Genomic DNA, 25,362 nt, shown 5'->3' on the forward strand with positions numbered 1-25,362 from the left:
ATCGCAAAAGTATCAACATTCACTATGCTTACAACTATGCAGATTTCGAAGATGAGTAAGAGGTGTGATAGCCTCTTTGGCCCCCAAATTGTCTGTGGGAGAACTAAGAGAATTTAAATTTAAAAACAACCGTTGTCATACAAATACAGTGAGTATTATAATTAAATAACAAGAAATTAATTGAAGTGCAGGTGAAAAACAAACGAAGCCTCTTACAATACAACCACTTTACTCCAATTAGTTTATTATCAAGGCGACTGTTCTTACTATAAATTACACATCACTTACAATAAATATAAATGTATAACATATGTTGCATTATAACCATGCAACTGCTTTGCTTTATAGTTTCGTGCCCAGAAAAACTAGGCGTATGAGTAATCTCGCATCCCTTTCGCTTGGGAAAATCACTCATCCGCCGCGTTGGCACTACATTCTGGTACGCACTGTATTCACTTCGTGTATGTGTGTATTTAAATGGTCGTGAATAGCCTGACAAGCTGGGCGAGCAGTCTGCGAGCGATCGAGTGGATAAAAATATACGAATTCCGCCCGGGCCCGGGGGCACATTAAAATAAGGGGTAAGATTAGGATGTCTAACCGATCTATTACTTTCACTTACCCGACGATTCTTATTCCTAAAGGGCTTGTAGGACTTGCCCTTGTGCTTGGCACCCAGATGAAGCTTTTTCATGGCTCACAAATTGTTTTGGAATCACAAACGGTATAGGAACACAAGCCGAAATTTATGCTGAGCGTCTAGCGCGATTTCTACACCCCCCCGCCAAAAGTCAATTATGCAATCATTTTTGGAATCGTTTCTGCGGTCGCACAACAAAATAAACAAACACTTTGCCGTTATGGCCACTAATCGTTAAATGGCCAAGAGCCCCGCACACACACACACACACACAGGCACACAGACACAATTGCTCATCGAATTGGGTCACAAATGTGGCTATGGGACTTAGAGTCCGTCACATGGCAGCGATTTGAACGAACGCAACGCCATCCTGCTGGAATCTATATGCTTGATGGGATTTATGTTCCGAGGGCGTGATCCACTTGGGCAAAGCAATGTGGAGCAGTTTCAAGCGGTTCGCGGTGGAGACGTCTGAATATGCGACCGACCGCACAAGACAGCAATTTCGACTGACAATATATTTGGCACCCGCGCCGCATCCATTGACAAAAATGCCCGCGAGAGAAACCAACGGAGACGATCTCGTGAGAATCATCTAGTAATGGGAAATTCAAGAGGTGAATCGCTCGGAAAATGGCTTGCAATAATCCGTTTTAGGACGGCTGCAGTTAGAATATATAAATACAGACGACACATGTTCTTTATGGCTTTCGAAAAGGAATCGGAGGGCAGAGGGCACAAAACAACAAAAAATAAGTTTTAAATCATTTTTTTTTTTGTTACCAGTTTTCCTTATCTCCAATCCCAATTTTTTTTTGTTCCATAGTATAAAGTCCAATTAAAGCATAGACGGATTTAATTCGAAAACATTCTTCACATGAATTTTTTTTTGCCACTAGTACTGTTGACCCTGGATTCCTTGGCCCAAGCCGCGCAGTTCCTCCATCAAAGCCGCCATTCCAATGCGCTGGTGAAATTGCTGCAACTGCTCTCGGTTGGGACTTCCCACGTAGTGGGGCACCTGTTCTGTGTAGGCGCCGGCGGATCCATAGGCTGGGGCCTCCTGGGCACAAGGAGCTGGGGCCAAATTGGGCTGGCAGCTGAACAGGTAGTTGGTGGGGCATGGTGGAGCCGGGTAGCCAGAAGAAGCAGCGGGCGCTGAATAAGCTGGAGCTGGAGCTGCATACGGGCAGGAGGCACCGGCAATGGCCACAAACGCAACGAGGGTGAGAGCAACGATCTGCATGATGAACTAAGTGATTTACAACTGTCGATTTAGTGACCAATGGTGGCATTCTTATAGCATTCATGCGTTGACTTTAATAACAAAACTCGGCACTTTTACCGTAGGCTTTAAGAAATGCAGTGCCATCACATAGCAAGCAATTTAAACGGGTCGCAAACTAGAAACAAGCAGACGATTATCACCTAATGTGGCAAAAAATTACTGTCACCATGCAGTCTGTCTCCCTTTTTGCAGAGCTTAATAGCAGAGCAATTAAATTATTGCGTCCAAAGTGCAAATCGAATGTGAATTTGCTCATTTTTTGGACCTCAGCTGTTTATTGACCCAATTTCCCAAGTACGATATTTAAGTATTACTTAAACGGCTGCCAATTTTTACAAGTTAATAAAACGTATGTAACATTTAATCTGCTAATAAATACTTCGCTTTTAAAAATGGTTATCCTAAAAATTAAATAAAGAAGTCATTTTATCTTATCGTATGTAGTAGAGCGACCCCTAGCGGGTACACTCAGAACAGATCAGGTCTCCTTAGCGAGTACACAAACCACAATCTAGATTTCGCCTTGGAGACTAGTTTATCGTATTTCAAGAGTTTTGCCTTCAAACACATAATTTCATGTTACGATAAAAAAATGTTTATAAAGTTTTCAGTTTATTTATAAAGTCAGAACATAAAAATATAAATTTACACAATTTGCAAATATTCTAATTGATTAAGTTTTCTTTTTATTATATTCGGCATATAGAGATCTTTTTGCCAACCTATCTGTTTCAGTTTCTTTTACGATAATTTAGCAATAAATGGAAATTTGTATTGAAAATTTATGTCATCTTTTAGTCATAACTCGATTTGACCTGCGTCCATTTATTATGGAAATCCTAATTGACCAAAACGAAACAGTCATAAACTTGAATGTAGAGTGCATAAATTGCAACCCGTTTTTTGAATGATATTCTATGCAAATAAGAAACATAGTTTCCTGGAAGGTTGGTAAGAAAATAATGCTTAAAAAGATCTATTTGCATAATTGGTTTAATTCGTAAGAGCAGCAAGTAAAACAGCTATGTGTGTACTAGCCCATTCTTTTCTAAGCTTAAGATGTAATATTTATAATTATGATTGATGACTATTCGATTTGGAACCTGTGTCTCGTTCAATAATTCCTTCTCTAATTGTGGCTTTAGTTATACAATTTGCTGATGATAACAAACAGTTTCTCATGCAACTGTCTGTCCAAAACGAAAGCCCCCCTCAAGTTGATATTGTTTTTGAATCTAACTTTGGCCGCAGGTAACTTTCCCCGCCGAAAAGCGAAGAGGGGTGTATACTTTAATTTGAGAAGGATCGCGACCGCTGGATTTTGGGTCGGGCAATTACGCACATGCACCATATAAAGCACACCACATACGTACATACATACATACATACATATGTATAAGATCGGACCTAAATTTTAATCATAGGCTTTGTGCCGATCGCCTGCCGCTGGCCTTCAAAGTGGGGCACCTTCGTTTCGAAGTGGATCCATCGAAATTTTCGGGTGTAGAGCCGTTTTGATTGCCCCCTCTAACGGTAAACAAATACCTGCCCTTGTTTTCGGTGTGCGTACGTGTGTGTATGTGTGTGTGTGTGTGCGATCCAGACATGGCCCCAAGATATACATCTTAACTGGAACTCCAATTGCAGGTAGTCCAGGGTGGGGTAATATTATATAGAATAATGGCCTTGGGACATACACCATCTTAGGTGGATTTTAATTGGTTATTGGTTCAGCAACTGATCAATGAATATTTAAGACTTAGCCTTTGTTTTATTGACTAAGCATACAATCCGTAGGCCTTCACTTCTCAAATATTTTATGGCCTTCTTTCTACTCCTTTGTTTTCGTTCAATTTTTTTTCTAGACGCTTCACTGAGATCAGTGGCTTTAATCGGCATTGGCTCGAGCCACCTGCCTTCGCTTAGACAGCGACTAAGACTGACCCAGCTGCTCCTGCCGTTTGCTCCATTGACTTGGTCCTGCGGCTGAGGAGGAGGATCCAGAACATACGCACACATGGGGACAAACACCAAGGGCAAAAAAGCAGACAAGCATATAACATGTCTCGGTACTTAGCGGATGATTCGGCGCCGGATACACCATGGTCGCTGGTCCTTGGCCCATGGCCATCATCCTCCTCCTCCGTGCACCGAGAAAAAATGTTATTCACAAATCATTTGCTGATCGGATGAGTCACATTTTAACTAAATTTTGATTAACTTTCAGTTGTAACTTTATTCTATCTATAAATGAACCAGAGGGATTGAAAATATATTTAAATAACTATGTGTATAACTTAAGTTGCATATGTAACACATCTTTTTTTTTTGCAGTGCTTCAAAGGCTGGAATAGCAGTCGTTTCGCTGCAGCCTAATACTTTTTACGGCATCTAAGTTAATCGAGCCGAAAAAAAAGGACTCGATGTGTTGCCACACTTTCCCGCCGGTAATTTAAGACCCTGTTTCCTTTTTTTTTTTACCACCAGCAGCAGCAGCAGTCAATTATGAGATGGTGATGGAGGACGAGATGGCACGGGGTATCCTCGAATCGCGAACGTTGACGAAATGCCGAGCTTTGTTTTAAATTAAATTTAATTAGCAGCAAGCCGAGCGAACGAAACACCTTTCAGTTGCTCGCGATTCCTTATAATTCATGCCTTCGGAACGGGGCACGTGTCCTCGTTTTGTGGCCAAAAACAGAAGCAGCTGCATTGGCTACAACACTGCGGGGTTAACAAGACCCAAACCGGCGGGTATGGGCAATGGTAGTGGGAATGGGAATGGCGGAGATGCACATTAAGTGGCCGTGGATGAGATCCGTGTGCAAGTAGCGCTAACAATGCCGTTATAAGTGGCCCATTAACACGGTGTCAACCGCCATGGAAGAGCAATTTCCGTCGCCATTGCCATTTATCGATTTTCAAATTCCATTCAAGGCGTATTTCAATGGGGAGGAGCCGATGGGGCGGAAGCGCACTCCTGCCAGGATATAGGATACAGTCGCGTTGAATACGATTAATGGGGCCAACTAGGCAGTTGTGGGCGGATGCATCCTGGACCAGGATGTGCGGGTTGAGCCACTTGTGTGTCGCCGATGCAATACGAGACCATTTACTCTATCGAACTTTATTTATGGGCAGTTGAAATGGGGGCATGAATAAATGCTTACTGGAAGCTAAGAATAGTTTGTAAAGCAATACATTGGAATTTTTTATAAATATTTAATGTAATTTAATCAGCTTCCTTTGAACTTTACTCTTTACAATCATGTTATGTACGAATTTATTTTGGTATATATATTCCAAATACTAAATCCAAAGAAATGATATTATAAAATCTGCTCATAATAAGAATCCTTTTATGAGTGTCAAATCATTCTCTGTTATCTACTTTGCATGTCTTCCATTTTTTCTTATATTAAATTCAATAAATTGTGAAATCATTGCTTAATCGTAGTAGTATGTTTGTGATTAACGTTCCTACCTGTTGGTTCCGCAATTCTCACGGCGTACAAAAGTGCTGCAGTGGGCTCCTCGATGGAGCTGAGCTATAAGCCGCGAATCCTTCTGGCTTCTGGGATCAATTTAAAGACGTTTGGCTTAGTTTAGTTTCATCTGCAAGGAAGAGGAGTAGAGATAGTCATTAAGTAACCAAATGGCAGACCGAAACAGGAAATCGCAAATAAAAGCAAGAAGAGCGACGCGATCGGCACTACATATAAATATTTATGTGGCTATGTTTGCGTACATTCTTCGACTCTTGCAATGAGAATTTCAAAGTCAAGGTTAACCACACAAACATTTTCGCATTTCGTTTCTCTGGCTTGTCTCCTCTTCGCAATCGCTTCTTATATTTTTTCCCATTTATTTATTTTGTTTCATTTTTTTTCCCCCTCTGTCCGCGGACAGTGCAAGTGCACGTGTGAGTGTCTGTGTGTGGGTCTAACAGCTACATACGCTGCGCATGCGCACTGCGCAGTTCGAGTTCGCACTGCTGGAAGTGCTGGCCCGTCGTCTGTGGCGTTGTTGTGTCTGCCTTCAGTCTGCCAGACGATCACAACAACAACTGCAGAGTGTCCTGACTCTAAAAAAAAAAAACGACCCAAGTCGCCACAGCTTGCAGCTCACTTGATCGGTTTCAAGTACAGGACTGTGTCGGAAACTTTCGGCACTATGCCAATATCACACTGGTGTTCATTTGATGTGAAGTGAGTTTCGTTGAGGAACTACCATTACTTCATAGAGAATTTTAGTTACTAGAAAGAATCTTCAGTTACGAAAAAGTATCTTCTGTTACTAAAAAGAATCTTCTGTTACCAGAAAGAATCTTCTGTTACCAGAAAGAAACTTCTGTTACAAGGAAGAATACTCTGTTGCTAGAAAGAAATTTCTGTTATTTTGTTTTTAAGTTTCCGTGTTAAGTTTAAAGTTTTATGACAGCTTATTTAACATAACATTTTGTTCACTGTACTGAATTTTTAAGCGCATTTACTGGTTTCTCTTGCCCAGCTTCTTATTGTTGTTGCTACTGTTGCCACAGTCGAAATGGATGTCATGTGTTTGGCCAGCGCTGTCGTGGAATTCAATTTTTTAACAAACTTGAAAATAAAGCAAGACGAGATAAGGCAAAAATGAAGGGAAAGGGATGCAAGTTGTTTGGCGTGGCAGACAAGTCCCAGACATGTTCACATGCTATTAGATGCTGGTTCGCATTTTTCTCGTGTATCTCATGGATTTTGGCAATTGCACAGGGTTGTCACCTGCAAGCGAGAGTGCCAGGTAATGCCAGGCAGGGTTCAATGACCTGCCACGCCCCACCCACACGAGCACTAATACTCTCTCATTACGCCAAATTCCGTGTAAAGTGGGCATGACTCGCCGAAAACCCCACAGTCATCCAATGCGAACTGTCCAAATCGATCAGCCTTGATAAGGGTCCAAGTGCACGGGTTTGGCTGCGGATTGGCGGAGGAAGGGTCCAGGAACCACTTTTCCAATAATACTTAGCCCCACAATTGTATTCAAGAAAGTCTGCGAACTAATCAGCCAAATGAGAAATGGCATTTTCGTTTATAATCAAATGAATTTATGCTTATCTCTTGAAAAAAACTAAATATGTCTTGATACAAAATATTTCGAAGTACATATATAAGAACATATCATTAATAAAGTATATCTTTGTACGTCTATTATACTCTGGTCATTCAGATATATAAATTCATATTGAAAATATTTAATAATAATTTATATAAATTTATAAATATTAACCTAATGTCACACAAAACTAACTATAATACCAGCTTGGGCGAACATTTCAAAAGTATAATGGCCAGAAAATTTGTGGCCTTCAAGGAAGAGTCTGCCCTCGCATCCGCATCCCCACTTGCAGCTCCCCAGTTCCTGCACTTTGTGCGTTCCCTGCAATTAAGATTTTAGGGTCCACACCCAATGAGCTACAAACAAAAGAAGAAGAACGAACCAAGGAGTGCGCGGTGGGGAAATCTGCGGTCAGGCTTTTGGGGTCTTGGGTTTTGAGTCCTGAGTCTGTGGGCTGGATTCGGCGAAATATTTCCGCTGCCGTCGACGGTCCTGCATGTTAAGTGCGCTTTATATTAATTTTATAATTCATAATTGCATCATGTTGCTCACATTTCTGAGCCAAAACGCAATGGAATTTAATTAAGTTAACCCTGCAGGTGCCGACGGTCCTTTGTGTGCCGTTTTTTTTATGTCGAAGGCCCCAGGTACCCGTCTTGAATTCTGATTAGTCACGGCTATCAAAGAGTAAAAACTTTAGCAACAATATGTTTTAATATTGTTATATTTATTCGCAAATGCATAACTTGAAAGGCTATTTTGTAGATATTAAATGCAACTAATTTGCCCATTTTGTTAATATGTTGACAGACTACAGCCCATAGATTAAAAATTAATGAGCTCTGAAAAATGGAAACTTTTGTTGTTTTACAAGTAGGCAACTAGTTCTAACCAGCAAGGATTACGGAGTCAGAGAAGCTCTAAAGGATGGCCCACATTTATAAAGATTTGATAGAAGAATTGATAGACCTGGTTTGATCTGAATTCTACCACCCCCTGAGTTAAACTTTATGGCCAAAATGGAGTCTGCATGTGAGCATAGGACCAACCATGTGACCATTGGATGGATGAGGGGCAGGAGAGCTGATGGGATGCCCACAGGCATCGCATGCTGAGTCAGATGGGAGTGCATCTTGCGCATTTGGGCGCGATGGAGATGGAGATCGAGGATGGCGGATGGACGTGGACGCCTGCACTTATTAATGCTTAATAAATGGCATTTCATTTCTTATTATTCCCGGACTCGGGACGAAACGTGTTGGAGGATTTTATTGCACTGCCTTTCTGCCGACTGCAGTTGTTGTCGTGGTTAATGCGAGTCGATATATTGGCCATGACTAAGGATGCAGATGCACGAAGGGCCTGGCCTGGCCTGGCGTGGTCCGAGTTGGCCCATTCCAATCCATTTCCAGACGGAGTCAGTCAGTCGCTGTGTGCTAAAGTAATTATTTCATTTGAGCCAACAATGAGGCTGCAACTCTGAGTTCGCCGAGATGGATGATTGACGAGTGGAAATTAAAGAAGCTGGCGGCTGGAACTGTCCAGCCCGGTCCAGTCCAGTCCAGTCCGGTCCGTTCGCTGTTTCAGTACTAAAACCCGCTGCTCAATGTCCGATCCGAGCAGCATCTTTTAACGACCAGCGTTCGCTCTTAAAGTACTTGGAATGTAAATGAAGCGGGTGCAACTCCATTCTACTCCACCCATCATCCGATCCGTCGTCCAGCTCCATTTGCCCCGTTTCGAGGTCAGCGCGGTGGTCGTTGCACCCACGCGCCATTTCCCAGACACCTGAATGCTCTCACCTCGATTATGTATGCAAATTATTTATTATCTCACTCTGCGAGAACTTAATGTGTTAAGAAGGGCCCCATTCTTAATTGTCTTCATTAGCTATTATGGTCGCAAGCTTCAAATATAGTTTTAATTAATGTTTGTTCAGACAACTATAGACATAAAACATATACAAATAATAAGTTAGTAATTGAGCGATTTTTTAGATTGCAAGGCAAAAATAGAAATGCGTTGTATATGTTCAACTTAAATCTTAATTACTTTTACAAGCTAAGCTATACTAGCATTTATGTTCTAACAACTAATATTTAATAAGTAATAGCCAGAAATATCTAAAAGCATTTTTTGCTTTCTTGCAATCGCCAAAGAATTTTCGAATTTCCCGCTTTACGCTTATCGGTCTATCAACATGCGCAACGGCACTCTGGTATTTTATGGTATTTTTCGTGGTATCTTCGGGAAACCTGTGATTCCCTAACGCGTGGTTCACACTACAAAAAAAAAAGACAACGCTGAGTTTTTAACATTAAAAACGTTTTTTAAACCACTAAAACGAGAAAAATAAATAAAAAATAAGTTTGTGCGTGATCGAAAAGCGTTGGCCGATTTGCAGAGGAGCAGGCAATTCACAATCAGCTGCCGTGAGAACTGTCGTATAGCCAAGACAATGCAGCAAACAAATCCGGCTTCTGGCGGGGATGCGCTGCTTCCATTGCGCACCTGCAACACCACCGGATGCAAAGTGGCCACTGTGGTGGAGAAGACGAAGAGGAAGTGCTCCCAGTTCGTGTCCGCGCCGTACATAATGCCCAAGCCACTGGTAGTCAATGGGCACACATCGATCTTTCAAGTGGGCGGCGAAATGGCCCATATGGGCGACATTCCGGCGCTCTCGAAAATTAGTGATGGTGGACAGCTAGTATACCGAATAAAGCCGGGCACCCATGCCCATGTCATCAACTATGTGATCATCGACGAGGGCTCCGACTCGCTGGAGAAGGCCAGATCCGGCGACCAGGAGGCCATGCGTCTGCTGCTGGAATCGCAACGTGACAGTGCTGCGTCCAAGCTACAAAAGTTTTTAACCAACCATAAGGGAACTCCGCCATCGGGCTATATTTCATCGCTAATACTATCACGGCCAGTGGCCAGCGTCTCAACGTCTGCGGGCACTCCAGCGGCCACTGGCCATGTGACTACTCCTCAAATCCATCCGAACTTCTCCATCGCCAGCGTAGAGGGTGCAGTACCATTTAGACGCGCCGTTCCACCCTTGGCGGTGAATCCTTCAGCTCCAGCTCCAGTTCCTTCAGGCCCTCTCCCAGCTGTCAGTGCAGTTCAAGCTGACTCCGTGGATCGCCTTCAGGCGGAGCTTGTCGAGTTGCGACGTACGGTGGCGCGCTTGGAGGAGAATAGTCGCCGCTAGATGACCGACTTCCCTTTGCGGAGGAATACTTTAGTTAAGCCAAAAACGCTTGGGTCAACTACTACAGCGACCTACCCTAAATATAGTTAATCTAGGCCAATAAATTTAGTATAACAATATTGTGTGTTTCCTAAATGTATATCCACATAAATCTAAAGTTATTCAATAAAAAACTTATGAGAAGTGGGATTGCTTAGCTCATAATCATTTTAGATCGTTATCAACTTATGATCTGCTATATAAATTACATAGATGTTTTCAAACAATTAAGACTGGAAAAATACAAAATTGGTTAATGTTTAAAGGAAGAATACTTCATCATCACCAATGCAGTTCTGTTTAGCAATGATAATCATTACCAAAGTTGAATTGAAATATGTTTAATAAAAATCTATCGGAAAAATAAGATAAAAAATTGAATAAATAAATCTAATGAACCCAATAAGCTTTTGTCATTATATAAGTACGAATGATCCTAAAACCCGTTCCATGCCGAAATCATATCAGTTTCGCAAAGGATATTAGTTTCTGGCAGCCAAACGGGCCAAACATCAAAGCACTCAGGTTCAAGCTGGAAGTGCCGCAGCGCAGACCTGTCCAGAGGAACAGGCGGAGTGCGGACGAGCCCAGTTTCCGATTCCTGGAAAGGTACTCTGATCGCCAAGCCCACGAGACGGGGGACTGGCAAGGTGAAGGGGCATCAAATCCAAATGGCCAACTGCGCCGATTTACTCTCTGTTTTAGGCAAGTAGTGCGCCACTTTGAAACGTTGCGATGGCGTGCCACATGCCTCCTGCTCTCCTTAAAAAAAAAATCGCCATTTTTCGAACTTAACATTTTTTATGTTGGCAGAAAGTGAAGAGACCGAGTCGCGTCTTAAGGAGCCGTAAACGTGGCATTTTATGTGTCATCAACGGAGGCGGCGGCGGCGGCGGGTTCACTCTCGTTTCGAGCGCGAAAACCTTGCAATCGAACGTAAATTAATTTTTATTGCTTGCAAATGCAGGGACTGTCCGGAGTCGGCCATCAAATTATCCCAAACCCGATCCCTGCTGCCACATGAAAGGTGTCCCCATGGATGTCCGTGAATGGACGGGGTATGTAGCATAAACAGACGAAATTACTCCAGCGAAGGAGATCTTTAAATCAAGTTAATTAAAGGAATTATTTGTTCAAAATAAAATTTGTTAAATTTTAAATATTCATTCATCCAAATATTCACTATATGAAATAAAGAAAAAATTATTATTAACTGATTACTTATTTTTCTCTTAGTTTGAGAAATAAGAAGACATTTATTTTCTGTATATTCAAGGAAAATTATGAGTTCGTGATTGTTTTTAAGCTAACTAAATCCTTGAAAAACTGACTTCCAACTGAATTGTCAGAGGTGCGTTTGGTTTCCAGGCATAAGTAAACATATAAATTTATGCGTGTTTGTATAGGTGGGCAGCAGGTACAGGCGCAACTACTTAGCCAGCCGGCGGAGATCAGGACTCAATTGTGGGGACATGGCGGTTGAATCAAATTCGATACGCCAGCGTGGACGCAGAAGATGCTGAAGTGATCCTCGCCGGGGTTGTATAAAAAGTAACGAATGTGCGCAATAATAAAAATCATTAAAATAAAAATGTTTATGAGAAGGCATAAACACGACTTTATGGAGGGAGCGAGAAAGGAGCATATGGATGGAGTTGGGACACTTGATGGCCGAGATGGCTGGACAGAGAGTCACCTGAGGAGCAGAGGATCGCGGTACGCGGGTGTCAATGGGCCGAAGTAGTAGTAGTAGTAGTATGAGTAGTAGTGGTCTGCGGATTCGGCGAGGAGGAGGTCGAAGGGTCCTCCACAGACACGAGAGCCAGCCGGTTGGGTTTTTGGGATGCTAACTCATTTTGGCGGCGGCTTCTGCCGCGGAACTGAGACCTGGGTACCTCGCATTTGGGCCTCGGGCTCCAGCTCGAGGAGTCCGGGATTGGGGACTTGAGGACTTGGGGACCGGGGGGAACTGGCAGGGTGAGGAGCAGGCGCAGGCGCTCGGCTCAAAAATAATTTGCAATTTCTTGGAAATACTCACTTTTGAGCTGCCTGCGCGAACTTCGCTGCTGTCGTCGCTGGCGCAGCTTTTCAAGAACCTTTAGTGCATAAAAGGTGGCGGCGGAGAGTGCAAAAAGCACTGAGAGAAAATAGCAATAAGTAAAAAAAACTAATTTCTAAGTTAGGCTTATCCCTACTTTTTTAATCTCAGCACAACAAATACTATAATCTTGAAATGCATACTATTATTTATGCATACTAAATATTTTACATCGATAAGCTTTGCCAACAAAAACACTTTAATTTTCGTAAATTAAATATATTAAATTTAATCTACCTTTTAATAGTATCTACCTACGTTACAATAGACTGCAATTATTATTGTTATTAAATAATAGTAAAGTTTTATCACGCACAAATGGTCAGTAAAAATATATATTTTGTGGTAATTTTATTTAAATACAATATATATTGAACAAAATCTAAAATGAGATACAAATCAGCTTGCATTTTTTTCCAGTGCTGGGAGGTAAGCCGAAGTGGCCGTAATGAAAATTAAAATACGAAACACTCAGCCAAAGGTCGGTTGGGTTTGCTTGGGCTGGTTGCTTAGTTCGATGGTTCGATGGTCGGGCGGGGAGGTGTCCAGGAGCCAATGAGCGGTACAGGGTGTCCCCTGGCTGGGTAGCCCCCTTCTCCCGAGCCCCTTGGGAGGCTCCAACTGGTGAGTCGCTCGGTCGGATTGCTTGTCGTTATCTTGTCATGTCAAAATGGTCTTACGAAAATGTATCTTTTGTATTCCAAGTGCAAATGAGCAGCACAGATACAAAACAACGTGGGGATAGCCCCTTCTAACCCCCCTCCCCCCTCACAACCCCCTCGCCCATGGACAGTGGTCAGCATTTTGTATCGCGTCTTTTTCGCTCAGCTTCGATTTTTATTTGTTTTGCTCACTCGCAATTTTTATGCCTTTATTGTGTTTACTTTTTGCCATCGCCGCTGCCTTTTGGCCGCAAATGCTTTTAAGACTTTAAGACTTTTTAGTTTGTAGTTGAGCGTACAAATTTGTGAAGGAACAGGATGGGCTTGGGGATCGGTCTCGGGATCGGGATCGGAATCGCTATAGGGATCGAGTATCTGTACGCTGGCTCGGTGGCTGAATGCTGAATGCTGGAGGTGAAGTTGAAGCTGATGATGACACAACATGAAAAGGTAAAGCACGCTGAAAAATATTAAATACGCTACGTCGCTGCCTCTTGACAGGGGACGTAAATTTGCTTTTGCCAGCGCACCCCTCTTATCCCCCACACAACCAACGCCCCAGCCCCTGCCCCTTCATCTGCCCTCCCCCTCACCACAGATTGTTTAATTGCACATGAGATCGGATGGGACTTGGCCGATCTGGACTTAAGTCCGCAACTGCAGCGGAGAAAGGAGGAGATGAAGCCTCTTCTCAGGATCGCGCGCGGCAATTAAAATAGAGTGTAAGTTAAGGATGCATAAAACGCTCATCTTTATGAAGCCCCGTATTGTCATTCCCACCACGACTACATGGCGTTCTGTCGCAGCTTTTCTGGCCGGGATGTAATGGCCCGATTTGCCGGTGGCAATAATGCATAGTTGGGGTTTCATTGGTTCAAGGAATTCAGATTTGCAGATAAGTGCCTGATTACTTTACCTTTGAGGTTGTGCCTGCGAAGCTTCTTTAAAATGTCTCTGTTTTTCTGTGGAATCAACTTGGTGCTAGATATCTACCATTTTATCTTTAAGTAGATCAATTATTTAAAAAATTACCCAAAAATATCTCTGTTGCACAAGTAAAGCTAATCGAATTTCGCTTGTAAGATAGCTTGCTTTAGACAAATGAAAGATAAGATTCTTAAACTATTCATTTACCTTAAAAGGTGGTAGCTTTTTTATGAAAATGTATACTCAAATATACACAATCTATGTACGAGTTTTCTGAAGAACATCCCTTCCCTTAATGTTCTTTAATTTTGAAATGTGTCAAGTTTGCGGGCAAATTAATGAAGTTAATTAAATTTTGCGAGCGAATATCCATTTCTCATGTGAAGTCAAAATCAAATCTTGCATATCGCCGCCCCCACACAGACTTGCCAACAAAACAAATCCCAAAACTAAAAGAAAATAAAAAATAAATAAGGAAAAAGCATATGTGAACGGGTTTAGAAGCATAACTTGCTCTCATTTCCCACAATGGCCCAATTGTGGTGTAGGGCAAAGTTGGATGTGCACTGCGAAAAAATATTTTACATAAAGTTTCCTAGTCATGATAACAAAGTATCTTCAAATTGGAAATTTTGTAAATAAATTTTTTTTTATCAGACATCAAATGAAATTTAATTTATTTAGCGAAATTCGTAATAGTGTATATTTGAGTAGGGGATCGTTTTCTGCAGTGTCCCACAAACCAGAGTCAACAAAACGAGCAAAGTCTCTTTCCTCCGAGGAGAATAACAACTTGCAGGGGCTGCCAGCATCGTTCTTCGCCTTTCCCATCTTCGTCCTACCGCATTCTAAGTTCTATTGGCACAAAGACCGAGTTTCGCTTTGCGGTTCTTCGCTTTGACTTTCCCATGTATCGCGATGTGAGTGCCTGTGCAGATACAGATACAGATACAGATGCGGATGTATCTGTTAGATACGCTCCGCACACAGATGCAGCGAAACTCGTTTTGCGATCTGGGTCCGTGAACAGAGATTATAGGACCTGGTACACTCAGCGCCCCTTGACTCCTCAACCGCAAACCGATGGCTCCATCACTTTGGTAGCGCCTTCTTCAGCCGGCATAGTTTGCATTTTCAAGGTCGATCTGCCTGGCCTGCACATGTATCTGTATCTTGTGCTGGTTTCTTCTGCAGAATTTCGCTTGTTGCCGTTGTCGTTGATGGAGCATGGATATAACTATATCTCTGTATCTCATGTGGTCTAATGAGCCCGACCTGATACTACAATCTGCTGCCAAGTAATCTCGGTGACCGACTCTTTATAGCTGTGCTCATTGCAGCTCAAATTTGTTCAGACATTTACTCCTTCGGAAATAAAGAATATTTTTTATTAGCCCGGAGATATGTGAAATCGGAGTCGGTTGTGTGTGTGTGTGGAGAATTCCTTTGCCTGCATGGTGCAACATTTCGCGCTGCAGGCACTCGACTCCTCCCCCTCGCCGCCGTCATCGTCATGTTGCCCGTTTCCTGTTCACCGATGCGATGCCGCGGCTGACTCACTGCCTCCGAATGCCCGGGTACATTCCCTTCCCCGGATCACACCCTCGCCAAGCCATCCATTCATCCTTTCAGTGGTTCGCCTCCATTATTTGGTAGCTGGAGCCAAAATAATTGTGATTGCACCGCGAACTTATCCAACTTCTTTCAACATTATTCATGCATTTCATTGGAAAACTTTGTGAGTAATTTCGACCACGAGCTGGGAAATTGACGGTAAAAAATGTGATTCAATACGTAATGTCGGTGTTCCGCAAAATCCGTGCAGGTATTTTCGCGCTTTTTGTTCAAATTCTGAAAGACGTGGTTCTATAATTCAATTTGGCACTGAGTTACCACTTGTTTTACCAAGAGATTTTTGGTTATATTGTATGTTGTCCTAGTTGAGCAGAATATTATACAGAAACCGCATCGTATGTCCTTTATGTACGCATTGAAACAATTGGCATTTATCGCATTTAAATAGTTTGGTCCATTTATACGACTGAATTGCGCTTCTTATCTACTATCAAGTGGAAAATTTAGCATGAATTTTAAAAGGCTGCCTCTCCTGATACAGAAATTACAACACTTGCTCATATGTGGGACAATTTGTTAATCTAGAAATGAAAACAGTACGAAAATGTTGGCAGGACGCACGTCCGAGGATACGTGGCGAACAAAAGAACACCGACGGAATGCATTTTGGACAATTCCAGTTCCTAGAAGCGAAGGACAACGGAGGCGGGAACTGTGTCCTTCATGCAACTATCTTGAGTGCGAAATCACGTTCGACAAATGCGATTTGGGTACTCCAGTTTTTCTTAGCCATAATTGGACCGAACGATCAGACAACACCTGCTGATTAGATTCACGATCATGGCCATCCACATCGTTGTGTAAAATCCTTTCCAGTTCGGAGAATTCCCGAAGTAACTACTTAAGCAACATAGTTCCAACAACAAAACACGTTCGTTTCACATCTTCGATCGGTGCAATGAACTTTCCAAACTAAGAAGAAATTTCAAATCTTATTCAAATTTCTTTAGTGGGTATTTATTGGCTTCGAAAGGGAACCATACAAGTATGTATAATAATAATAAGCAAAATAAGAAAACTGGAAATAAGATAGAAAAATCCCTCCGCACCAAACAAAAAGGCAATCAAACGATATTTAATTTTATACAGAGAAAATGTCTCCACCGAATCTCGTAGAGCCCCTCATACCCATTCCCATTCCCAGCATCCGCTACTTGGTTGCTCCCCGCCTCCGATTAGCATAACATCAACTGGACTTGGACTTGGACTTGGATTTGGACTTGGTATTGAAATTGGAATACAAATGAGAATGGGAATGACCGCAGATGGTAGAACTAGCCGACAACGAATTCTAAGAGATACTCCCGGCCATATACATTAATTAATAACTCCTATGAAATTAGCGACAAGACATTATTTATACATTTCACTGTTGTACGTGGCAAGACAAACTGATACAAAAACAAAGAATGTGCCACAAATGGAATTTGGCAACGGTTAGTGGCTTTGTTCAATGATCTATTGCTCGGTTCAACTTCTTTGTTTGAAGGAAATCCTTCTTATGGAGTGGAGTACAAATTGTTAGACTGGCTAAAACTAAAATTGGTTTACGCAACCCAAAAAGTTTGCTCTAGAGTCTATTCGCCACCTCCACACTATTGACCAAGTTTAATGACCTTTTCTTTTGGAGTTAAGCTTTATTAACTGTGCGCTAAATTCTCGATTATACTTGATCTATTTGTCTATGTATATCATTTGTTTTATTGTGTAGGCATAGTTAAAGATTTTCTCATGAAAACTTATTTAAAAGTTTATCAAACATTAAATTTATGATTTGTAAATAAATATAAAAATATTCTTTATCTGTATAACATTACCACTTTACCCATTACCATTGAGTTTTCTGATTTCCTCGTCTGGGCGCGTTGTCTTTGTAGTTGGGATGCTTATTTCGATACTAGCATTAAAACAAAAATTTACATAATTTGATCGAGCGGTACCAGCAATGGAGATGCATTTTTTATGACCCTCTCTCCATTGGATCGAGGCTGGGAAATTATTACGAGGAAAACGATACCCGGACCAACAGATTTCCCCCGTCACCCATCTGGTCACAAAAATAATGAACAAGACGCTTTCTTTCCATCTCTCCATTTATCTGGCAGGAGGATCTCGGAATTATATAGTATAGTATAGCATAGCAAGACTCCAAGGCGAATGGTCGAAGAAAGAGAGGGACTAGACAAATGTTATTACCAAAAACGAAAAACGAAGACAACGACCGACCCCAAAGATCTCTGACTAAAATTTATTCAAAAGCGATTCGAAAAACGTCGCAATGTCGCTGTATCTTTCTCCCCTTTCTTCGTTAATTTGAAACAGTTTGATACTTATGTACAGGGCCCAAAGAAGTGGATACACGGCCAGCAGCCAATCCAAAAGGTAATTCTAATACGTGTGACTGCCATTAGACAAAAGTACTTTGGAGAGCCGCCGCCGCCGCTGCCGTCTGAAGACCCCTATCCCAATGCCTATCCCTATATTTTCATCTCGAGTAACCTCATCCCGGCGGAGCACTTCCATATCACCATGGCCACGTCGCCTGGCTGCCCCTCGTTCTGCCTTCCACTTTCTTTCACCTACAAGATTTATCGCTCCGTATTTGTATTATTTTTAGTTGGCTTATGTCAGCCACATATATTGTAGATATAGATCCCACTCCAGTCGAATATTTTCCTTCAGCTGCACACATTCGTACCTGAGATAGTTAGCTTTTAGATCTGTGACATTGGGTACGGGATAATTTATAGGATAGGGGAAAGAAAAATGTAAACTAAAGAATAATTAAATAATATGTGCTTACTATGAAATATATATCTGCAATATTTGTTTTTATGAAGCTTATGCCTGCTTATTAAAGAGTAGTTCCTTTGGTAGCGCTCTGAATTTATCCATATTTTATTAAAATTTACTCAAAGCATAATCACTTCAACTATACCTAAGATCCGTATTAGAAAAAACTTGTTTATTTTGGTAGCCATAAATATTTCAATCGCTTGCAGTTGGACATACATAAATTGGTGAGTCTAACCGCGAAGTGCCCGAAGTTTTGTAAACCGATTTCAACCATGATACCTGTACCAGTTTAGGAATTTTTGTCATTGTACAAAAACAGACTGTGTCTGTATTATGGAATGTATCCGAGTTTTGTCTCATGTTCTGAATTTGTGTGAGTGCGCTAGTCTCCTACACACAATAAGCGGACAAACTATAAAACTTGAATCAAATCGGACAAAACAAAAATAAAATTTTATTGCATTCCAGCACTAAAATCGTTCGATCGTTCGATGCGTGTGTGCTTATAAAGTATCTGTATCCGTGAGATGCCCACCTCGGTGGGAAGTGTGTGCAAAGAGGCTGAAGAAGCAGCAGCCTCCGATAATTTCAGCCTGACTTTCGATGGTGTCCCCTCTGTTTCATTTTTCCCTCCTTACTTTTTTTTTTTTGTCTTTTTGTCCCACTCAATCGGAGTGTTTGTGCCCCAGTGTGTCGCCATGTGCGTATGCCTCCTGCCACCAAAAATAAAACTCTTTGCCTAATATTCCATTAACGGGCTTATTAAGGCAGCACGTATTGCTGCCAACCCACACAGAGTCACAGAAACACAGACACAGATACAGATGGACAGTCACAGATACAGATGTAGCTACACAGCGAGAGTAGTTTAATAAAAAGGTACTGATGTTTGTATCTAAATTGATCGAATTTGGGGACACACACAAGACGAAAACCGGGGCAAGCAGATGAGCAAATGGAGAAGAAAGAGGAAGGCTGATTGGTAAGGGAGTGGGCAACAGAAAGAGACGCCCAGTGTACTGGCCAGGTAAAAATTCCCGCAGTTGCAGAGAACTAAATGAAAACAAGTAAGATCGATACGTCAGAGGTTTAAGACTATCATATACCTAGTACGATTCTAAACATATTACGATTGGGAAATGTATTGAAAGTGGTATGAGTATATATGGGGTATATATATATATATTTATTCCGCAACCTTTATAATTTACACCAAATATGAACAAAATTATATTTCCCCATAATAAAGTAACATGCCCTAACTTTATAAAGTAATAGGTATGCAACATACTACCGATGGGACCGCGATTCTTTGACTTGAAGCTGAACAGCGACGGCGGCTGCTAAAGCAGGTACAATTTTATAATTTCGTTTCGTGTTTAATTAAAGGTGAAGTTTTAGAGAAATAATAAAGAATTATCGAGAGTCGGGGCCAACGTCGAGCTGCAGATGAGTCCCAACTCACACAATCAAATTGAACATTGATCGTAAAGCGATGAGACGGGTATTGGGAACCCAAAAAAAAAAATATATGTATATACGGTTTTCCTTCTTACTTTTCGACTTAGACTCGGAACGCTGGACGTCGGCGATCATTATGCCATAAATAAAGATTCGTTCCGTGCGATCTGGACCCGGAGCTATGGGAAAAACATATTCATATCGTATAAAGCATTTTTATTGCGCCCTGCACATAAAATGCTCCCCATGCCTAAGCCCTTTAATTGCGTTCGGGCCATAATTATGGCCCGGTTATGATTAAAGTTTAGTTATTGCTGGCGTGTCTATGTACAAATCAAAGTTCAGAAATCACTGGACGGTGATCGAATATCCATCTAAGATACTTATTGTTTCTGTCATTTCTAGTCCAATTACTATAATCAATCATATGGTTTTCTCATATATGGCAATATTACTTGACCGCATTTATGAAGAACAAAGAAACTTGCTTGGAGTTTTTGCGTGCTTTATAAACAAAGCTAAATCTACTTTATTTAAAACAAATTGAGCACCATCAAACAAATTTCGGGGATTTGTCAAATTTTCAATTTCTCAAGCGAAAATGTTTGGACAGGCTAAATGACAACGCTTGTCAAAATGGACAACACAAACTAATCATTTTCATTCGAGCGGCAGATCGGCGAAGAGAACGCGTGCCAAACGACCGCCCCTCCACTCTAAACGCTCCCCCGCCCCCATTCACATCCCCTTTCATCATAGAACCAGCCATGACGACGATGACGCCTCGACGCTGGTGATGAAGATGACGATGATGACGGGGCATTTGCAGACAGATCCGCTGACTGCGGACTCCTCCATCGTTCTATGAAATGTTTTTCCAGGCGAACCCATATCATTGAGATCACCCCACATTTGTTCACATTATACTGAGTATCTTGTAATATAAGTATTATATATGCTTGACTTAAATTAATTAAGAAGTAAAATCTACTGGAGAAACCACATTTTGTTTGGACACCATCGCTCAGAATATTTTTTTAAAATTTTTAATAATGCCAAGGTATATATATTATTGATCACCATCCACAGCGGGTAGCGTTCCCATGCTTTCAGAGCAAATTTGGATTAGAATTTAAGACCATGTGTAACTCCTTTACAGGTCACTTGAGGCACGAGCCTCGACGGTCTTATCGGCATGGTAATCGGGCATAACTCCGGGCCATAGTTCGGAAAATGTGGTGGAGTGAGTGGCTGCACTTACGGTTTTTATCGCCGTGTGGCCTTTCACCCGGCGACCCAGTGACGGGGCCGGAATGAGCTGCAAACACTTTTACGACACATCGACATGGACAACAACATGGTAACAAACAAGTGGGCAAACAAGAGACAACCACCGCCCAAGACAATTGGATACGGACCGTGCCGGACCGGGCCGTAGTTAAATCGAAAGCAATAAAATTCTCTAATTGTTTTTTCGCCAAAGCAAACAATTGAGATTGAGCCAGGGGTCGAGGCTAATTGATTCACACTTTCTTTTTGGCTGTAAAATACGATGTATCGAGTGGCGGAGGCGATGAAGTGCCCCTCTGCTTTATGGTGTAGATCAACAGTGATTAAAACTTTAGTGCCCAGGCCTATCCATCCAGTGACATCTAATTGGTTTTACGTCCCAGTCTCCCAGTTCTGGGCCAGTTCTTGAGTCCCCGGACTTTGGAAATACCCACCCCCATGGAGGCATTACCCATTGTGGCAGCTTAATTGGGCCAATTCAGTTCAGTGTCGTCAGGCAAATCAAAAACAAACTGGCCAGCAAGTACTTAACTATGACGGGTTGAAACGGGCACCTTGTTAGGTAAAAAAAAAAAAATGGAAAACAATGTAATTTAAAACGATAAGACTAAATGATACCCATGCTTGTAGTAAAGCTTAATAGGAGAAAGAAAACAAAAGAAAGTCTTTAAACTTATGTCAAAACAGCATACCCTCAACGCATTGTGTACCTTATAGAATTACAAAGAGATCGGTGGCAAAGAAAATGTTTTCTCCCAGTTTTTCCACGACCTTACCGCCGACGAAGATGACGATGATGAGGCACATACGACAGCCAGACTTCGAGGGGGCAACCTCAAGGGGGCATGCCGTCGAGTTAGACGAGTAGATAATGATGTTGTGATGTCAAAACATCTGAATGACGACCGCTGATGGGTCGACTGTCAGGTGACGGATGGCGCGTGAGGATCCCAGAGCCACTTGTTACCATCGCATTGTTTCGGGTATTGGGTTCCCAATTCATTATTTAAATGCCGATCCATCCACCGGGCTCAATCTCAGCCACTTGACACGCACGCATCGCGGTGTCAGTGGCGCCAAAGGATTAGCTGCATTTAATAAACGTTAATGACGAGGCGGCTTCTGGGAGAGATTGATCTTTTCTATGCATCCCCAGCCCTTTTGTGTGTCAGCAAACAGTGAGTTAAGGTGGTAAGGTGGGCATCACGCCAGCTATTGACTTTTGGCACCCACTGCAGCATTGTATCCCGAGGGTTTTACGTGCAAAGTGTGCATATTGTGGCACTTTTAGTGGAAGGTTGCAATGGGTCTTCAAACAATGCAGCAATTTCATAATATAAGCAGACATGTACATATAAGAACATTGAAATATTGCATTATACATATAGAAGAAGCTTCTTTATAGAGTGTTCCAAATATTAGTTAACTTTTAATTTGGCACATGGTTATATAACTTATAACTTATAGCTGATCCTATTAATTGCAGATCCCATTAATCACCATCAGCCGTAGTTGGCCAGCTAGCTCACTTCCCTTTTGGCCACCAAATGGGCATTCTTCTCGATCTCTCTCTTCCCGGCATTTGAATGTCGTTGGGCGTAGACGACGCTTATACACCCATTACTCAAGTGCCGTCGTGGACAGAGCGCCGACAAATCCATCAGCAGCAGGCCAAGCAAATGTGGTCCGAACCAAATTTGGCCAGATGCGAAGGCGGCCCTGGGGCAGGTTAAATAATAAACGAATTACGGAATGTAAAATAATTCATTTAAAATGTAGTTTTTTTGGACTCGTCGTGCTGTAAATGCAGCAGTTTTCCACTGAATTTAATTAGCGGCCTCGACAAATTAACGGAGGTGGATGCGGTCGCTTGGACGCTTCGCTGGGTTTTCTTCGACTTTAAATTCCTCATTTCTTCACACAAATTACATCGGGAGAAAGTTTGCTATACTTGTCGTCTCGAATTCAACTCAACATTGCAATATTCAATTGTACGAAAGAGTTATATGAGGTCTAAGTGCATATCCTTTTCCAAGTATGTTTAAAAATTACGCATTAAGTACAACAAATTTGTTGCAGTGCATGAAAGTTTCCCGGTTTTTTCGTTACTGATCGTTGAACAAACTCCCCCACACAACGTCTTCCACAACTGTTTTCGGTTATCGCTGCTCTAACATCAGTCGGAGTGACCCAAGTGAATTATTTAAATTAATAAAATATGCTAAAATGTGTTACAAGTGTGCGAGAAATATGTCCATCTGCATATGCTCGGGTCCAGTGTAATAGATCATATAATTAAAAGAATTATGGTTGGAAACTCTGGGCCAACAACAATTGCTCTCGGCTCGACAGACAAAAAAAAAAAAAAACAATGGCAAATAATTTTCCAAGATGTGTGTAGGTCCGTTTCATCCATCCGGTCAACAAGTTTTTTGGGGCTAAAAGCTAAAGAGAGCCGACCAGCGAATGGTAGTAAAATGATTTAGGGCCAATTGAGGCGCTAGTTTTTCTCTTATTTTGTTGGGAAAGTGTGTTCCAGTTTTGAGTCCAGCTTGCACGTAAAACGATTTGCATAATTTGGAAATCATTTTGATGAACTGAGCCGAAATATTTGAAAGTATCAAAATTAATAAATATACATGACGAAATTAGGCATTTATGCGGAAGGCGTTGCTCTTCTTAATCATCTTTACGATACTCATGTAGATCTATTGTAGAATTCACTATTCTTCCCATGATTGAAAAGAAAATTTATCTGAAATGCACTGAGTTCCACTAAAATCAAATATACCGATTCCTTATTAAATATCTAATTCCCATTTCAAATCATTAAAGCAACGCATAAAGTTGAGCAATATTATTCTGTTCTGTTGCGCAGTGTAATCGGATATTCCTCTCGGCAGTTGCAGGCTGCAAGTCCTTGGATATTTGCTTTTGCCTTGATTATTGCACTACATACATGCACATAAGTGCATTGCTTGGCATCAGAAACTGATTTCCTGACTGCCCGACAATCGCCGCCTCAGAGCCTCTGACAGTGCCAGTGAAATATAATGTTTCACTCGGCATATTTGCAGTGCATATTTGACGGGAATATATATGTGTGTGTTTGCCAGTCAGGAGGCTATGCGAGATGGTAGATGATGGTCGACATGGAAGGCAGGAGGATGCGACGACAGGACCTCTTCTGCGCAGCGCAGCGCAGCCCACTCGAGTGTGTGCAAACAAAGCCAACTGGGAAAGTGCCACTAATTACAATTCCCACACGCAGCACCGCCCACAAGCCGCCCACCTCTTATTTTCGCCGCAGGCTGCCCGCCACATTTGCATCCATGCATCTCTGCATCCCTGCATCCATGCATCCCTGCATCCCTGCATCCCTGCATCCTTGCATCCTTGCCTCTGCTGTGTTTGCAAGTGTTTGCCTTTGGTGGGAATGACGGCATTTGTTGACCGGCCTCCGTGGATGATGGCGATGATGCTCACCGACTGTCTGTCTGCGTGTCTTGGATGAGCCCTTGTATGAGGTCCTTGCGCGTTCTTGCCGTAGGCGAAATATTTGCTTTGGTCTCCTGGCCAGATCCTGCCTCATATATCGAATTTCTGCGGTGAACAACAACTGACCTTTTCTCTCAGTCCGCCGCTGCAATTGTCGTCGCCCAGGGGAAATCGATTGAAGGCAAACTATGACACGGAATATCCATCGACCGTGACCACGGTCGGTGACTCGCTCGATGATTTCATTTGCGGTCTATCTACCTGTAGTCGTCCTGTCCCCCGCCCCTTCACATACAATACATATATTGAAATTTCAACAAAAAACTATTTACCGACTACAAAACGAGCACGCAGAGGAAAAGCCAGCAGCAACTGTCCCATTCACACGCACCCGGTGGTGAAAATCGAAGAACTCCGATGGATGGGGGATGAGCCCATTTTCCACCTGCGCCGGTGGTCATCGTCAACGTCATCGCCACCAAGTCGCGCGGACAGGTGGAAAGCGCCACCGACTCCTGGCTCGGTTCTTTGGCCAATGTTCCCACCTATCGTCGGTTCTAATACCACTCGATGGCATACCAACGCATGTACTTGGTTACAGCCAGCGAAGCGTCCAATTTGAGCCCATTTAGCCGGGCAGCCCAATTAGCCTGCACTCGCATCTCTGGCATTTCTGGCCAATTAATTATGCCCCTCCCCCTCTCTAAAAAG

At 42.2% G+C, this 25,362-nt stretch overlaps 3 protein-coding genes across 9 annotated transcripts in view; 1 reads left to right on the plus strand and 2 right to left on the minus strand.

The window, feature by feature from the left end:
* Window positions 1-25,362, minus strand: part of Ca-beta (Ca2+-channel-protein-beta-subunit) — a 47,427-nt gene that overhangs the window by 13,628 nt on the left and 8,437 nt on the right. For 3 of the 5 annotated variants that reach the window (NM_001259049.3, NM_205962.3, NM_078822.4), the window contains exon 1: window positions 623-1,128. In NM_001259049.3, the coding sequence (NP_001245978.1) occupies window positions 623-694 (72 nt within the window). In that variant the 5' untranslated portion in view covers window positions 695-1,128. Of the gene's footprint in view, window positions 1-622; window positions 1,132-5,415; window positions 5,547-25,362 lie in introns of those variants that run through there. The other 2 variants (NM_001273447.1, NM_001298907.1) reach the window with 2 other exon arrangements.
* Window positions 1,422-1,920, minus strand: Vm32E (Vitelline membrane 32E). Of its 2 annotated transcripts, none has more exons than NM_001298908.1 (1): window positions 1,422-1,920. In NM_001298908.1, the coding sequence occupies exon 1, from the start codon at window positions 1,887-1,889 to the stop codon at window positions 1,539-1,541; it is 351 nt and encodes a 116-aa protein (NP_001285837.1). In that variant the 5' UTR covers window positions 1,890-1,920; the 3' UTR covers window positions 1,422-1,538. The 2 variants fall into 2 exon arrangements, with proteins under 2 accessions (NP_001285837.1, NP_477103.1); NM_057755.2 differs by having other exon boundaries at window positions 1,484-1,920.
* On the plus strand, window positions 9,287-10,685 carry Boh2 (Buddy of Hmr 2). 2 transcript variants are annotated; one of them, NM_135655.4, is made up of 1 exon: window positions 9,287-10,685. In NM_135655.4, exon 1 carries the CDS (start codon window positions 9,487-9,489, stop codon window positions 10,243-10,245), a length of 759 nt encoding a protein of 252 aa, NP_609499.1. In that variant the 5' UTR covers window positions 9,287-9,486; the 3' UTR covers window positions 10,246-10,685. The 2 variants fall into 2 exon arrangements, with proteins under 2 accessions (NP_609499.1, NP_001285838.1); NM_001298909.1 differs by having other exon boundaries at window positions 9,287-10,486.

The sequence above is a fragment of the Drosophila melanogaster genome, chromosome 2L (genome assembly GCF_000001215.4).
Source record: "Drosophila melanogaster chromosome 2L".
Taxonomy (NCBI): Eukaryota; Metazoa; Arthropoda; class Insecta; order Diptera; family Drosophilidae; genus Drosophila; species Drosophila melanogaster.

Excerpts from the sequence above, each read along its gene's own strand:
- Vm32E (NM_001298908.1), bottom strand. The coding sequence starts at position 1,889 with ATGCAGATCGTTGCTCTCACCCTCGTTGCGTTTGTGGCCATTGCCGGT.
- Boh2 (NM_135655.4), top strand. The coding sequence starts at position 9,487 with ATGCAGCAAACAAATCCGGCTTCTGGCGGGGATGCGCTGCTTCCATTG.